The sequence below is a fragment of the Triticum urartu genome, chromosome 3A (genome assembly GCF_056163025.1).
Source record: "Triticum urartu cultivar PI428250 chromosome 3A, HENAU_Tu73, whole genome shotgun sequence".
NCBI classification, from domain to species: domain Eukaryota; kingdom Viridiplantae; phylum Streptophyta; class Magnoliopsida; order Poales; family Poaceae; genus Triticum; species Triticum urartu.
This window is the reverse complement of record NC_141875.1, coordinates 712,130,099-712,147,822: the sequence shown is the minus strand read 5'-3', so window position 1 is coordinate 712,147,822 and position 17,724 is coordinate 712,130,099. Positions and strand designations below refer to the sequence as shown.

The 17,724-nt window shown below is 47.0% G+C and overlaps 1 protein-coding gene across 1 annotated transcript; it reads left to right on the top strand.

Annotated features, from left to right (window-relative positions):
* The first annotated feature begins 7,695 nt into the window (after positions 1-7,695).
* On the top strand, positions 7,696-9,526 carry LOC125546150 (phospholipase A1-Igamma1, chloroplastic). Its single transcript, XM_048710314.2, has one exon. The coding sequence runs from the start codon at positions 7,786-7,788 to the stop codon at positions 9,337-9,339; it is 1,554 nt and encodes a 517-aa protein (XP_048566271.2). The 5' UTR covers positions 7,696-7,785; the 3' UTR covers positions 9,340-9,526.
* Positions 9,527-17,724: the final 8,198 nt, after the last annotated feature.

The following is a 17,724-nucleotide window of genomic DNA, read 5'->3' as shown; positions in this document are numbered from 1 at the left end:
AGGATTTTTTTTTGTAAGTATGGGCATGTATGTAATCCATGTTTTTTTTTCATGATTGATATAATCTTTGTAGTAATAGATAGTGCTAATATTGTAATTGGTCCGGTCGGTCAGCGAGTAGTATCTACTTTGTTTAGTCAATACTCTGGAAAGATGATCTAATTAGTCTCACAGATTCAGTTATATGCATAACTCTAGAAAGCATATATATGCTTCTCTGCCGTAAGTGCCAAGATTATCCTTTTGTGTGTCCATGATACCTGCTGGGTTTGTCTGTCCATGCTACCTGCTGGGACTTGTTGGGGCTTTATTATTATAAATTCAGTCTTTCAGCCACTTTTTTTTAATATATTTTTATTTCTACTTTCTTTCTGTTTACTAGCTACATTTTTTACGCAATAACAAGAAGAATTACGAGTATATGTATTTTTTGTTCAGCTATGCGTGTGGTGATGAGAAACAAGGGGGTGTAATAATTGCATTTTAGTTGTGTGTTTTTTGTAAGTTCTAAAACATTTAGTTTTTTCGAAAAACGTATCATCTAAGGGATGTAGTTTGTATTCACCCCAGCTGCAAGGCGGACTCGCAACTTGAGGGATGTAGTTTGTAATCGTCCCAGTTGCAAGTCAATCATGTGCTCGCAACTCCGGGATGTAGTTTTGTAGGTGATTCTAGTTGCAAGTCCACGCTCGACTTGCAACTCTTGGGAGGGGGGGGGGGGGGGGTTGTTTTGTTTGCGCCACCGACTTGCAACTCGAGGGATGTAGTTTTGGTAATCGCCCGAGTTTGCAAGTCAACCATATACTTGTAACTTACGGATGTAGTTTTGTAGTTGCCCTAGTTGCAAGTCCACCCTCAACTCGCAACTCGGGCGGTGTTGTTTTTTGTTCTTGTTTCGTAGTAGTTACAATTAGACCCTCGACCTGCAACTAGGGGTTTCTGTCGGCCCAGTTGCAAGTCCACAATCGACTCGCAACTCGAGGGGATGTAGTCTGTATTCACCCTAGTTGCAAGTCAACCATGTGCTCGCAACTCGAGAGGATGTAGTTTATAATTGCCCCAATTTGTAGGTCAGCCATGTGCTCGCAACTCGGGGATGTAGTTTTGTAGGTTCCCTAGTTGCAAGTCCACCCTCGACTCGCAACTCGAGGGGTTATTGTTTTTTGTTCTTGGTTCATGGTAGTTGCAATTAGACCCTCGACCTGCAACTAGGGGTTTCTGTCGGCCCAGTTGCAAGTCCACCCTCGACTAGCAACTCGGGGGGGGGGGGTGTTTTTTTTCCACCACAACTGCAAGTCCACCCCGACTTACAACTCGAGGCATGTATTTTTTGTAATCGCCCTAGTTACAAGTCAACCATGTACTCACAAGTCGGGGATGTAGTGTTGTAGTTTCACTAGTTGCAAGTTCACCCTTGACTTGCAACTCGGGGGGTGTTGTTTTGTTTTCACCACAGCTGCAAGTACACCCCGACCTGCAACTCGAGGCATGTATTTTTTGTAATCGCCCTAGTTACAAGTCAACCATGTACTCACAAGTCGGGGATGTAGTTTTGTAGTTTCACTAGTTGCAAGTCCACCCTTGACTTGCAACTCGGGGGGTGTTGTTTTTTGTTCGTGTTTCATGGTAGTTGCAATTAGACCCTCGACCTGCAACTAGGGGTTTCTGTCGACCCAGTTGCAAGTCCACAATTGACTCGCAACTCAAGGGAATGTAGTTAGTAATCGCCCCAGTTGCAAGTCAACCATGTGCTCGCAACTTGGGGATGTAGTTTTTGTAGTTGCCCTAGCTGCAAGTCCACCCTTGACTGCAACTTGGGGGCGGGGGTGCGGTTTTTCTTGTTTCATGGTTGTTGCAATTTGACCCTCGACCTGCAATTAGTGTTTTATGTCGGCCCTGGTGCACGTACACCGTCGACTCGCAACTCGGAGAGTGTTGTTTTGTTGTCACCCCAGTTGCAAGTCCACCCCCAACTCGCAACTCGAGGCATGCCAGTTGCAAGTCAACCATGTACTCGCAACTCAGGGATGTAGTTTTGTACTTACCTTAGTTGCAAGTCCACCATCGATTCGCAACTCGGGGGGTTGTTTGTTTTTTCTTATTGTTTCATGGTAATTGCAATTAGACCCTCGACCTACAACTAGGGGTTTCTTTCGGCACCGTTGCAAGTCCACCCTCGACTCGCAACTCAAGGGAATGTAGTTTCTAATCGCCCCAATTGCAAGTCCACCCCCTCAACTCGCAACTCGGGGATGTAGTTTTGTAGTTTCCCTAGTTGCAAGTACATCCTCGACTCACAACTCGGGGGGTGTTGTTTATTGTTCTTGATTCATGGTAGTTGCAATTAGACCCTTGACCTGGAACTAGGGTTTCTGTCAGCCTAGTTGCAAGTCCATCCCCGACTCGCAACTCGAGGGGTGATGTTTTGTTTGAAGTCCACCCCCCGACTCGCAACTCGAGGGATGTAGTTTGTAATCACCCCAGTTGCAAGTCAACCATGTACTCACAACTCGGGGATGTAGTTTTGTTTTCCATGTCACTTTTTCCAAGTCATCCCCTCGACTTTTTGCAACTAGTTTTTTTGTACAGTCACAACCATTTTCCTTTTCATTTTTTTGTTTGATTTTTTGTAGGTGCCCTAGTGTTTTCAGTGATCTCCCTTTCTCGAATCACTATTTTGAGTTGACATTTTTTTGCAAGGCAAACCCTGTAAGTGCCTTTCCTTTTTGCAGGGTGACTCAACACAGGGATCTACACTGAACTGCCCGTCTTTCAACCTTTTATAGGGGGCTTTCTGTAAGATGTCCAAAACAACAACAGCTCTCCAATAATTATCCACATTGACAGATTTTTTTTTGTCTGAGCACTGTTTGAATCAGTGGAGTAGAGGAGGAAGAGACGGGGCGACAAGCTCGAAGCCCATGGCGACCGAGATCGCCGGTGACGAGCCCCCGCAGTGCACCTCTGCTCGAAGCAGGAGGCACTCGCTATGAAGACGGTGGGCGAGCGCTGCGCGCCACCAAAGTTTGGCCCTGCCCGCGAACTATGCGCGGCTGACGGGATCCTCGGTCTCGACACCGTCCCGGAGTTATCCACAGCTAATTCTCGGCAAGTGGCAGTGAGTACTTCATTTCCCCTCCTCTCTTTCTGAAAACGTGTGTGCTTTGTGTTCGTGCTACGTGCTCAAAATTGCTGCCACACAGATCGATTTTTGTGCTCTGGGTGTCTGCAGGTAGATATGTACATTGTTTCTGTAGCCCTTCCGGCCCTGCTTTTTCCCGTGAGGGTAGTTGCCCCCGTGCCTGTGTTGCCCTACGTTCGCGCTAGCCAGATAGTATTTGTAATTCAGTGGTGTGATTCGTTATGTTTATTGTTGCATAGGTACCAGAGTTGAGGATGCACAATGAATTCAGAGCAAAATATCCCTCACCAGATAGTTGTTTTTCATTCTTTAGTGTACATGTTTAGAGAGCATGCATTATGTTTTTTCAGTTTTTGTAATAGTTCCCAGTGTACATGTTCAGGGTTCATAGAACATGCATCCTGTGCTAACTATGTGTTTTCTGAAGCTAGATCATACTGTCATTTTGGGTCAAACATAATGTTATCTGTGTGTTCTTGTACCTATGGTCTGTCAAACAAACAAACAAGCCCAACAAAGAAAGGTCCAGGGGGAGGACGGTAGTTGGGCTGGAAGGGGTGGGCTGCCCACAACAAACAAACATGAGGTGATCGGAAGCAACGATGCTGGTTGTTTTTGTCAACTGGTGAGGACAGATTACATGATGATGTCAGTTTAGATGTGAGATATTATCTCACATCTAGATGTAACATAGACGGACCCTTTATCAAATAGGTTGGATGCGTCGTCGCCGTTCGGAGCACGCTTGCATGGACACGGGCGTGCGGCGCCCCGGTTCCAGCATGGGCACGCGATCCGCAGCTAGCTAGCTAGGCTGCACGCACGCGATCGGCGGCTAGCTAGCATGCACGCACAAGATCACGCGCGAGGGCGTCTGTGGAGGGCGAGTGTGGGGACGGTGGACATGGCCAGCTCGAGCTCCTCTCCAACTTCTGCCACAGAAGCGAGGCCAGCCAGCTCACGCCGCGGCCAGGAGGACCAAGATGTGACGCGTCTTGCGCGGGAGTTGATGACTTGTTCGTCCTCATACGGCGGAGGGCCAATGGCGGCGTGCTACGGAAAGCCTCCACGCCTCCACACGGATCAAGTAGGTGTCGCAGGAGCTCCGCTGCATCGCGTCCGTCAAGCGCCACCCCAGCCGCATCGACGGGTCCAGGACTCCAGGTATATCGCCGCGCACGCACTGAAGGGACTCAAGCTCATCAGCAGGCCCAATGGCTGGCCCACGGTCGAGAAGCACTTTGACGAGCTTGCTGAGAATGGCGGCCAGCTAGCCAGCACGCGAGGTCGTCAGTCGCCTCCCCCGCCATCGTCAGCCGCCTCGTCCGCCCGCGCCGTCACCTCCACGAGGCATTGCCACCTCTGCTCGCACTGTTGCCTCCTTCAATCGACAGAGAGATGAGAGAGAAGAAAGAGGAGTGGGCTAGCTGCAGGTGGGACCGTGTGGAAGGCCTATGAAGTGGAGTGGGGTGCAAGGGCGTGACCGGGCTTTGACCGTGCATCCCCATATTGCCACCGAATTTGGTCATAGTTTGAGGGGTGTCGATCAGTCCAACGATTAGGGAGGAAGTGAAGGGTTCGGTTGGGTCATCTATTTTTGAGCGGGCATTGACCGGATGGACGTTCGACATTTTGGGAGGAAATAGGGGATCCGGCTATAGATGTTCTTAACTCTTAAATCGGTGTTACACTATAAAGGAAAAATTACAACTAGATCCCCGTTTTTTTCATGGAGGACAAGTCGACTGGAAAACGTTTCGTTGTACGTTGATTTCGCTTGATCATTGGACGGACATCATATGGCATGGGGTGTGGTCCTCCGTCCGCAGAGTCCACGGCCACGGCGGTGGCGATGACCCTGAGCGGAAGTGGTGCATCAAAGCCGGCACCGCGAGGAAACGGATCGCCCGGAGGTACCTCAACCAAGGCCTTCAGACGCTGCCGTCGCTCCTCTGCAGGCAGGCGCTGCTGTCCTCCGGAGCGGGCGGCTCCTCCGCCGGAGCGTCGAGATCCCGTACGGCACACATGCCGGTGAAAATAGAGCCGGAAGAGCTCCCGCAGCTCCGGGAGGTGAAGAGGGGGCCGGAGCTAGAGCTGGAGTGGTGGCGGCGTCGGGCCGGAGGATTTCCTCCCTCCGGCGGAGGTGGATGCCTCCGAGGCCGCCATCCTCGCGCGTAGTGTGTGGGAGGAGGAGGAGGCGGTGGAGCAGCGCCGTCAACAGGAAGCCGACCTCGACAAAGTCCTCCTCGAGCAGGGGCTCGCGAAGGCATATGCCTTCGAGAACAACCTGGCAGCGTGGCCCCATGAAGCCAAGGCGCATGACAACATCTACAACGACCTCGTCTTTGACGACGATGAGTGAGCTCCTCCGCCGTGGCTCCCGGATGGCTCTGGTGAGCCAAATTTAGCATTAGGGTTAGGGTGGCCATTGCTCCTCCGATCTAGTTTGTAAAAAATCGATTGTGTATGACTTTTTTATGATGATCAAGTAAATATGAACGCTAGTAGTCCTATTGGAGTAGTTCAATTTCTCGCGCGAAGTTTTAATCTTAAATTTTGCATGTTCATTTTAAAGTTTTTGTTCTGCCGTGGCATGCCACGAACTGTAAACACACTTTTAAGTTTTGCAATGTAAGGGGTCTACTAGAGATGCTCTTAACCCAGTGATAGTATGCAGATCTTCGTCAGGGAATACGTGACCCAGTGGTGGTATGCAGATCTTCGTCAAGGAATACATGAGGCTATCTATTCCGCAAGAAGCCAAGGCTCCATAATGGCATGCATATCTTTGTTCAAAGATCTCCATAGCTATCATTCGAGTCTGCCCTAGTCAAGAAGGAAGCAAGACTATACTATCCGGCAACAGCATCTACCGGCCAAGACCCGGGAACGACCTAACCCGACAACGACCGTCCCTATACTATCCGGCTATATTTTGCAGCGACCGCTGGAGCCAGCCCTTTGAGGCGCGCAAAAACTCACGATTCCGGCGCTGGAAGCGCTTTTTTAGCGCGCCGCGTGTTCCGCAGCCGTTGGAGATGCTCTAAGCGAAAAAAGGAGAAAGGGAAAAAAGGAGGAAGGGAAAAGGGGAGAAAGTAGGAACAAGGTTATATACTTGGTAGAACACCAGTAGGAGCACAAAATGCTTCCTGTTTCCAGGAAGGACTTGTAGCTTATCATCCACCAACATAACCACGCACAAAGCAGGAGTAGAGTATTACGTAACCATGCGACTTGAACCTGGGTAAATCATCATGTTAACTTTGTGCATTTCGGTAGTGTATGTCCTCACCTTGCGCCCCACTCAGGAATCAATAATGGGACGTGTCTCGTGTATGTTGCGCACACGCACCCCAACATAATGCCCTTGCATCTTGCACAATGTAAATGGTTCACGAAGCGAACCAACCCGTGGTTAGATGGTTAGAGGGACAGTGGTATCCCCAGCCTAACAGGATTCAAGTCCTAGTGCTCGCATTATTTCTAGAGACCTTTTACGGTGCATCAAAATAATATGAGCCGTCCATTTTCAGTCAGTTAATGGACTAGATCCACCAATACTACCAAAGCAATTCAGTAGTATATTTCGTTCAAGGGGTAAAATTGAAAGACTTAGAAAATAAATACCCAAATTCTACATCCATTGAGGAATCCGTGTGTTTTCTTGTCCTGCTTGGACCGGTCCGGCCGAATACTTTCCGGCCGACATTCAATGCAACAGAGACAATTGTACACAGCGATGGATCCTTGCCGGCTGGTATTTTTGGCCGAGGAAATCACCATGTACAATAGATTGATTGATCATTTGTGGATACATGCATTAGTGATTCCGTCGATCAAGCCGGCGGCAGTGGCCTCATAGGAAGCTGCAGCGACGACGCTGCGACTGATCAGGACGTCGTACCGCCGGTTCTGTGGCCTGCTGGTAGATTTGATGCCAGGTCGGGGGCTTGGAGCTCCCACTTGAAGGGCACTCAGGCAGTCAGGCTAGCTCTGATCGATATTGGGCATGCGCTGTTGATCATGGGCGATGGCAACGACGAGGCCTCACGAGGATCGTCACCGCGAGGGATTTGACAAATTAGGAAATGAAAATAATGACAAAACTACCCCGCTAATCAACGGCTGAGATGATTCAATACTACTCGCTTTCAGAGGTAGTATGATGCACCGTAAAAAATCTCAATTTCTAAATTTATTTCAGAATTTCCGACGATGCGCTTTCAGTGGAAGGAGCCGTTTTCATCGACGATTAGGCGTCTATGATGGCTTCGTAAATCTCAAGATGATATGTCGATTCAGTCTCTCGGAGGTGTTCATAGGAGTAGGTGTGCGTTCATACGGATGAACATATGCACATATGTATGAGTCAGTACTATGTTAAAAAAAATGATTCACAAAGCTAGCTAGGTGCATGCACATCTCAAAACCGAAATAAAGAAAAGCTTTCTGCATGCATGTGCATCGGCGCATGTGGACCCTCCTGAAAGATCAGCTGTCAGCCTGGCCAGTGTACCACACGGACAGGTGTACTGTATATATACACCAGACCAGACCCAACTGTTAAACCTCACACGTCACAAATCACAATTCATAGCGCACAAGTACGTTCGTGCATAGTACATCTCGCGAGGACAGTAACAATGGCCATGTCCTCCAACCTCGCCCGCTCCCTCCCGGACAGCCCTGCCGGGGACTTGCGTCCGGCGTCGCTGCTCTCGAAGATGGCGAGCCGTGGCCGACGCCCGTCTCAGCTAGTCACCTCCGCGGTGTCGGCCGACGAAGCGCCGGCCAACATGTCGCCCGGCTCCGTGGTCGGAGACATGGAGCGCGGCACTCTCGCCGAGAAGACAGGCCGCTCCGACGGCCAGCTGACGTCGCGGTGGCGGGAGCTCCACGGCAGCAACGACTGGCAGGGGCTACTGGACCCCATCGACACGGTGCTCCGGGGAGAGCTCATCCGGTACGGCGAGTTCGCGCAGGCCTGCTACGACTCCTTTGACTACGACCGCTTCTCCCGCTACTCCGGCAGCTGCAAGTACCCGACGCGCACCTTCTTCCAGGACGTGGGTCTTGCCGGCGTCGGCTACGAGGTCACCCGGTACCTCTACGCCACATGTCACCCAAGCTACCCAAACTTCAGCATCTGGAAGCACAACCCGGGCGACGACAAGCTGTGGAGCGAGTCCGCCACTTTCGTCGGCTTCGTCGCCGTGTCCACGGATGAGGAGACGGCGCGCATTGGACGTCGGGACATCGCCGTCGCCTGGCGCGGCACCGTGACCCGGCTGGAGTGGGTGTCCGACCTGACGGCGATGCTGAAGCCGCTCACTGCATGTGGGGTGCCGTGCCCCGACCCGAGCGTGAAGGTGGAGAGGGGGTTCGTCGACCTATACATCGGCAAGGACCCGACGTGCCGGTTCAGCAGCTACTCGGCGCGCGAGCAGGTGCTCGCCGAGGTGCGGAAGCTGGTGGAGCGATACGCTGCGAGGGGCGAGGAGGTTGGCGTGACGGTCACCGGCCACAGCCTCGGCAGCGCGCTGGCCATGATCAGCGCCTTCGACATCGCCGAGAGTGGAGCCAACGTGTCTCCGTCGGCCGGCGGCAAGAAAGCGCCGGTGTGCGTCTTCTCCTTCGCCGGACCGCGCGTGGGGAACACCAGGTTCAAGGAGCGCTTCGAGGGGGAGCTGGGCGTGAAGGCGCTGCGCATCCGCAACGTGCACGACATGGTGCCCAAGGTGCCCGGTTTTCTGTTCAACGAGGTGATATTCCCGGCGGTGCTGCTGCGGATGGCGGATGCGCTAAGGGTGCCGAGCGTGTACACCCACGTCGGCGTCGAGCTCGCGCTGGACCACATTGTGTCGCCATTCCTCAAACCCACCGGAGACCTGGCGAGCTACCACAACCTAGAGGCGCACCTCCACCTGCTCGACGGCTACCGGGCACATGGCCAGCCGTTCGAGCTCGGTGGAAGGGACCCGGCGCTGGTCAACAAGGCCGCCGACTTTCTTAGAGACGAGCACATGGTGCCTCCCGGGTGGCGGCAGGAGGAGAATAAGGGCATGGTGAGGACGGAGGACGGACGATGGGCATTGCTGCAGCTTCCGAGGGATGTTGAAGCTCACCCGGTCCCGGATGACATCGACATCCACCTCGCTGCGCTCGGCCTCCTTGTGCAGGAGCAAGATGGTATATGATCGAGCACATGATTCATATAGCAAACCAAAGAGGATTCAGATTCTTTTCCAAGGATTTTCAATGTTTTGGAATGTAACTCTTTTGTGTGTTTATTGTCCTTTAGCTATTGCTGAAGTTTTAGTTTGATCTCGAGTTTGTATCAATGTTTTTGAACTCTTAAACATCTAAATTGTTTACATTTCTTCACATGTCCCTCTCATCGCTGTTATAGTCATTACATGGCAGCAGTTTCAGACACTAAAAACGAAATTCAAAAGCTAAATCATGTGTAGTACTAGTGATTCTTCAAACACTATGAATGCATATTATTTATAGTATTCCAGGACAATCATAGATCTCAGTATTTAAAAAAATTGCATGTTTTTAATGTCTATTTGGTCTATTTTGAATTTATCTCATATCTCAGTAACTTTATGAATAGAATACATGTTATTTTGAATGTCAATTTGCCCTAATTTTTTGTTTCCCATCTAGTATATAGCAAAAAAAAAAACTACCACATTACGGGTTAGGGCTGCAAAAGGCTACCACTTTTTTTTTATAATTTTTAAAAATCACCACAAAATTGGCTGGCTGTTTCAAAAAACACTAATGACTCGATGATTAAAATTAGATCCGGATTATGACAGGGCGGGCCCGCATGTTTGTTTGACCGCTAGGTTGACCCTTAAGTCTGATGTTATGACAAGTGGGCCCCCATGTCAGCTTCTTCTTTGCCCCTTCTTCCCTAGCACCACTGACCTCATTTTCCTCCGTCAATGGCCATCATCAAGGGGAGCCGCGTCTGAAGCCATCGGGAGGGGAGGCAGGGTAGGGGAGGAGGTGCACTTGAGACCGTCGGGAGGGGAGGATGAGCTCGCCGGCTCGAGCCCTGGCCAGATCAGGCTGCCCACGGCCGGAATGTGCGTCCATGGCTGACCATGGCGGGGCTGCCGATGCAGTAGTGAGCAGCAGCCGCAGCTACGGCGATGACAGCAGCGGCTGCGGGCAGCAACAGTGAGCAGCAGCAGGCAGCAACGAAGAGCAGCAACGGCGGCCGAAGCTACGGTCCGCACCCTGTGCGCGGCGCTGGATGGGAGACCGACGGAGGTGCGGGAGGAGCTCCTCACGGCCAGCGGCCAGGGCAGCAAAGATCGGAGGTGGACCTAGCTCGCCGGCCGTCGACAAGACTCCTGTAGGTGTTGATGGCGCGGGGCGTCGTTCTCGCTCGCGCAAGCAGTTAGCGGCGGTGATGTGAATCGGGAGGACGGATGGTGTCCAGATGTGAGCAATTGCTGCTTGCCTCCGGCCATGGCCGCCGCAGCCACTGCCAGAGCAACGCTGGTAGACCAGCACATCGGCTCCGGCGATGAGCTCCCTGGCGAGGACCCGATTGCTTTTTTATTTTTTTACAGGGACCCGATTGCTTTTTTTAAAATATAACAGGGACCGGATTGCTTCTTTAAAAATATTTGGTCCCCATCTGTCATAACCTGTCAACGGTCAACCTAGTGTTTAAAACTAACGGTCTACCTGGCGAGTGGGTCCGAGGTGTCATAATCTAGCTTAAAACTCAACTGCTCGACCATTAGTGTTTTTGGGAACAGCTAGTCAATTTTATGATAGATTTTTTGAAAAAAAATAAAAAAAATGGTAGTTTTTTGTAGCCCTAGCCCGTAATATGGTAGTTTTTTTGCTATATACTTGTTTCCCATCAATATTTCTATCCTCTTGATTCTTGTATTCCTTATTTCAAAAGAATAGTTTTGATATATCTTTAAATTTAATAAAGTAAAGTAGTTTCTATGTTTCATCCTCAGTTTTGTGAATACTGAATAGTTTTAATCTGCTTTCCTTGATTGTGCTTTCAAATGGCTAAATTCCTAATAAAATCTTCTAAATTGCTACAGCAACGAGGAATGCATGCAAAAGACTAGCTTAAGACTAGTCACAGTGAAAATAATATAGATGGTAACTTCACATTTATCTAGACAAACTATATGACATGACAAGTAATTAATGATGAAAGAGATGCAAGTAGTAACATAGCTAGTTATTAGTACTATGAGTAACATCACACATACCAATACAAGATGAGTCTATAAACTGATAAATACAGAGTTGTATGACACCTCATATATGTTACTACACACTATGGAGGTAGTAACATAGAGTAGTAACATATGCATGTTACTAGTCTAAGTTACTCCCCAGTGTGGGTAGTCTAATGATGACATTGAAGATGCATGCATGTACTCTCGAGTCTAGATGCATGTAGGCATATAAAGCACAGGACGTATGATTTGTTGCATGCGGCATGCCGTACGTTGACAGGTCAGGCCGGGTCCATGTAAATACGACTCATCACGTGTCCGGTCGGTTAGGCATGGCCAATGTCCCGCAGGCGCTCGAATGCCACCGTGGAGCCAAAGCTGGTGCCTCAAATGGTCCATGCAACTTGTCTAGCTTGAGGTTAGTGATGAGCCAAAGCTGGTGCCTCAAATGCACATACGCCTCACATACGCCACTGCATCCACCCAGCGTAGAGACTCGTCGACAGGCTACGTCCATGTCAACGTTTTCTTTACTCATTTTTATGCATTTTTTGTTTTAATTTTTACTGTTTTTTTTCAAAAACTATGACATTTTTTAAAACTTAATTACATTTAAATTCACAAGCACTTTTTCAATTCATGTTTTTCTTAAATTTATGATTTTTTAACCCAAATGATAAGTGGCACATGTGTGAATACTTTTTAAAGATACAATGAATATTTTATTAAATTTGATTAAAAATTGAAATGCGTAAACAGTTTAAAAACATATTCATGTAACTTTAAAATGTGCGTGTATTTACAAAATGTTGACGTGCTTTTAAAACTTCATGCAATTGATTAAGTATTTGACTTTTCTGAATCATGTTTGTGGAAAACAAAAAGGCCAGTGCAAAAATCAGCCCAAACGGAAAAATCCCAAAAGAAATCTCCAAAGCGGAGGAGCAATGGTTCGCTTATGATATAGGTAGGGGTAGGGCCAATTACGCGCATACACTCACTTCTATAAACGCTTACGTCTGTATTGTGTAAAAGAAAAGTAGGGCCAATTAGTGCTTCACGTGACGCACCGAGCCTCACATAGGGGCTCTGCATTGCACGAGGACATATCAGTGCAATGTGTAGCATGTGGCCGAATATTCAACCATCCAAAATGCAACCCACGCGAACAAGCAAACATGCAGGATGATAAGAAGGAAGATACAAGACCCTTTTTCTCAGAAGAGAAAAAACAAGTCCCACCATGAGCATGTGCGGGCCATGCCCACAGGACCATATGCATCGATCAGGCGAGCTAAAGTAGCCATGCTTGACTAAAGCGATGAGGCGTTGTTGTGTTTGCTCTTGCTCTTATTCATCAAGCTGGTAGTCCAAGCCACCGTCAATATAGTTGGTTGCTGCATGCGTCTACTACTGCTTATCGTTGTCAACGCCCTTTAGGCTAGCTAGGCCGGCCCATAGGCCAGGAAAACTGAGCGACGACCTTGGGTCTCATGGGTAGAGGAACATACACACATATTATGATGAGTATTAATCATGACATCATTAGTAAAAAATATAACATACAAGATCCAACTAAAATAATTGAATATCTAGACAAAGTAAAATACCTAATTTGCAGTGGCAAGTTTATAGCAAGTTCACACTATAAAGTAAGATTAGTTAGGTTGCTAATCTCTTTTTGTTGAATGATTTACAAGTCGCGCTAAAGGTTATACTTAGGTGAAGCCTATATTTTAGTATGAAGTGTAAAGTAGGGACACATCGTCAATATATTATTGAGCTACCAACTTATGTAAGACTCATATTTTCAGCAAAATGATAAGTAGTGCGCCAATTAGTACGCACTAAGCTCGGAAACATCTTGTGTAGTCTAGAATTTCATTTTGTGTCTCTAATCATAAACATGAATATCATGATATTTAGATATCACACATTTTAGACATCTCTACAAAAATATTTAAGGATGCACACACATAGATATACACTAATAATGCAAGAATAAAAAGTTAATTCAATAAAACATATGAATTTTTTATTTTCCCCATTCAAGTTAATTTGATTTAAATTTGTTTTAATGTGTAATATAGTGAAACATGTTGTGACTAAACCCGAGCATGAAGGCACAAACGGAGTTCGTTGGCCTCTATTCCTGCAACGATGAGACGTATCTTTTCAACAAGTAGTTGACGTGCCAGCAGGTGCTCTCCAATGTACGGAAGCAGGTGCTAAAGCTTCGGAAGCTTACTATGCCTTCGACATCGTCCAACAAGTGATGTTGTGTTTTTTCATTTGCTAGAACACGTGAGAATATTACATGGAGATATTAATAAATAGTTATTGGCTTAAAATATATTATCATGTTGTATGACAAGCCAATAAAAGGTGGAGCAATTGAGCCAGTATTTAAGGAAAGCCGATGATTTTTTTGGCAAACTTGAACAGGATGAGACGGCTAGGGAAGAAGGAACAAACCTCTGACGAAATGCTAAGTATTTTTTAAGTAGGAGAGATAGGGAGAGTCCCAGGGACTTAGAAGTAGGCATAAACATGCAAAAGTTATTACAACACGGACATAAGAATGACCCCAAACAAAAATAGAATTGCAGACTGGTATTTCCATTATGAAATTTGAACCTTGGATTAAATACATAAAACACAATTGAAAGTGCAACTATCCCTAGGTGGTTTTGGTAATTCATAACAACATATAGCTCATTGAGCTAATGCTATTCCAAGATGATTATTTCAGGAAATCTCAATGTGGCATGGCATGGATGTGAAAGTGGAACCCTCAAAAAGCTAAAGACAAAGGATTGGCTCAAGCTCAAAAGCTCAAGACTCTTCATTTTATATTTTAGTGATCCAAGATCATATTGAGTCTTTAGGAAAAGCCAATACCATCAAGGAGGGATGAGGTGTTGCTTAATGAGCCTCTTGCTTCATGTGCTTAGTGATATGCTCCAAAACCCTCAACTACTTTCCCATATCCACATATGACCTAAACCCTAAGCCAAACTCGGTCCTACCGATTCTTTCTATCCGGCGCCACCGAGTTTCACTTATCATAAGCCACTGCCAAACCCTAGCAATTCGGTTCTGCCGATAGGGATCTCGGTCTCACCAAGATGGGATTGCAAACTCTCTGTTTCCCTTTCGTAACTTTTCGGTCTCACCGAAAGAGCGAATCGGTCCCACCGAGATTGCAATGTAAATTCAGTGTTTCCCTTTTGTAACTTTTCGGTCTCACCGAAAGAGCAAATCGGTCCCACCGAGTTTGCCTGACCAACTCTCTGGTTAGCTAATTACCAAATTCGGTCTCACCGAGTTTGTGTAATCGGTCTCACCGAGATTACGTTATGCCCAAACCCTAACCATATCGGTCCTACCGAGTTGCATGTCAGTCCCACCGAAAATCTCTAACGGTCACTAGGTTTACATTTTCGGTCCGACCGAGTTTGTTGATTCGGTCCCACCGAGATTGGAAAACTGTGTGTAACGGTTGGATTTTGTGTGGAGGCTATATATACCCCTCCACCTCCTCTTCATTCATGGAGAGAGCCATCAGAACACATACACAATTCCAACTCATATGTTCTGAGAGAGAACCACCTACTCATGTGTTGAGACCAAGATATTCCACTCCTACCATATGAATCTTGATCTCTAGCCTTCCCAAGTTGCTTTCCACTCAAATCTTCTTTCCACAAAATCCAAATCCTATGAGAGAGAGTTGAGTGTTGGGGAGACTATCATTTGAAGCACAAGAGCAAGGAGTTCATTACCTACACACCATTTGTTACTTCTTGAAGAGTGGTGTCTCCTAGATTGGCTAGGTGTCACTTGGGAGCCTCCGACAAGATTGTGGAGTTGAACCAAGAAGTTTGTAAGGGCAAGGAGATCACCTACTTCGTGAAGATCTACCGCTAGTGAGGCAAGTCCTGTGTGGGCGATGGCCATGGTGGGATAGACAAGGTTGCTTCTTCGTGGACCCTTTGTGGGTGGTTGCTTCTTCGTGGACCCTTCGTGGGTGGAGCCCTTTGTGGACTCGCGCAACCGTTACCCTTTGTGGGTGGAGCCCTCTGTGGACTCGCGCAACCGTTACCCTTTGTGGGTTGAAGTCTCCATCAACGTGGATGTAGGATAGCACCACCTATCCGAACCACGGGAAAAACATCCGTGTCTTCAATTGCGTTTGAATTCTCCAAACCCTTCCCTTTACATTCTTGCAAGTTGCATGCTTTACTTTCCGCTGCCAATATACTCTTTGCATGCTTGCTTGAATTGTGTGATGATTGCTTGACTTGTCCTACAATAGCTAAAATCTGCCAAGAACTAAAATTGGGAAAAGGTTAAGTTTTTTATTCGGTCAAGTAGTCTAATCACCCCCCTCTAGACATACTTTCGATCCTACAAGTGGTATCAGAGCTTTGGTCTCCATTTGCTTTGATCTCCATAGCTGTTGGTGGTCATAGCCTTGGTTTCACAACCTAGGAGAGTATGGCGTCTAGCGAGGGAAATTATCACCGTAGAGGTCCTTACTTTGATGGTACTAATTTTGCTAGTTGGAAGCATAAAATGAAAATGCATATTCTTGGACATAACCCCGCCGTTTGGGCTATTGTGTGTGTTGGTTTGCAAGGTGACTTCTTTGATGGGAAAGAACCAAACCGTGAAGCTACCGCGGATGAGTTGAAGATGTTGCAATACAATGCTCAAGCTTGTGATATTCTCTTCAACGGATTATGCCCCGAAGAATTCAACAAAATCAGTCGTCTTGAGAATGCAAAGGAAATTTGGGACACTTTGATTGATATGCACGAAGGTACCGACTCCGTCAATGAATCCAAGTTGGATGTGCTTCAAAATCCACTTGACAAGTTCAAAATGAAGGATGGTGAAGGTGTCGCTGAAATGTACTCTAGGCTTGTTCTCATCACAAATGAGATTGCCGGCTTAGGAAGTGAAGAGATGACCGATAGATTCATCATCAAGAAGATTCTAAGAGCCTTGGATGGAAAATATGATACCGTGTGCACATTGATCCAAATGATGCCCAATTACAAAGATCTCAAACCAACGGAGGTGATTGGAAGAATTGTTGCTCATGAGATGTCACTTAAGGATAAAGAGGAACTTCGCAACAAATCAAGTGGTGCCTATAAAGCCTCATGTGAAGCCCCTACATCATCAAGTGAGAAACAAGACTTCAATGAAGAACTGAGCTTAATGGTGAAGAACTTCAACAAGTTCTACAAGAGTAAAAGCAAAGATAGAAGCTTCAAGTCAAGGTCCTACAATGACAAAAGATCTTCTAGTCGAGAGCGAAACTGCTACAGTTGTGGAAGACCCGGACACTATTCCAATGAGTGTACGGCTCCCTACAAGAGAAGAGAAGATTCTCCAAAAAGAAGAAGCAAAGAATCACCACCAAGAGGGAGAAGGAGTAGAGATGATCGTTATGAACGAAGATACTCACGGAGAAGCAAGGATTCGGAAAGGAAGGAAAAATCATCAAGGAGCTACACAAAACGAAGACATCAAGCTCATGTTGGTGAATGGGTATCCGGCTCCGACTCCGACAGCCACTCCGAGAGAAGTTATCACTCCGACTCCGAAGATACTCAAGATGAAGGTGTTGCCGGTCTAGCACTTGTGTCAACCAACTCCTACGACATATTTGACTCACCAAATGAACGAATTGGAAGATGCTTCATGGCCAAAGGTCCTAAGGTAACACACCCCGAGTATGTTGATTTCAATAGTGATGAAGATAACTTGTTAGGTGATGATTTGCTTGTTGACAACTCTAGTGATGAATACTATGATGAAACGTCAATTAATCATGCTAATCAAGATAAAACGAATGACAATGATAAGGAGAAGATTGAGGCTCTAACTAAAGAACTAAACACTCTTAAGTTAGCTCATGAAACTATCTTCGAAGATCATCGAGAACTTTTAAGAGCTCATGAGAAATTACGCTTTGAAAAGCTCAATCTTGAGCAAGAGCATGAGTTCTTAAAAGCAATCAATGATGATCTCCACAAGAAAAGTTCTTCTCACATTGCCAAGCGTTTACTCTTATCCACTTACATGCCTCAAGTCAAGTCTAGTAACAAGAACAAGAAAGATTCTTCCTCTAGCAGTAACAATGATAATGCTAAATCCAATATTGTTGCTTCTAGTAGTTCTCTTGATTCCACTAATGATTCTCTTGGCCAAGTTACACTTGAGCAAGAAAATAGCTTATTGAAGGGAATTATAGAGAAAGGAGTGTACAAAAGCCTTGCCGGGAGTAAGCAATTCGAGGAAATTATGCGCAAGCAAGGAATGCACCGGAAGAATCAA

Bases quoted from the DNA above. Each gene is read 5' to 3' on its own strand.
- LOC125546150 (XM_048710314.2), top strand. From the start codon at position 7,786: ATGGCCATGTCCTCCAACCTCGCCCGCTCCCTCCCGGACAGCCCTGCC.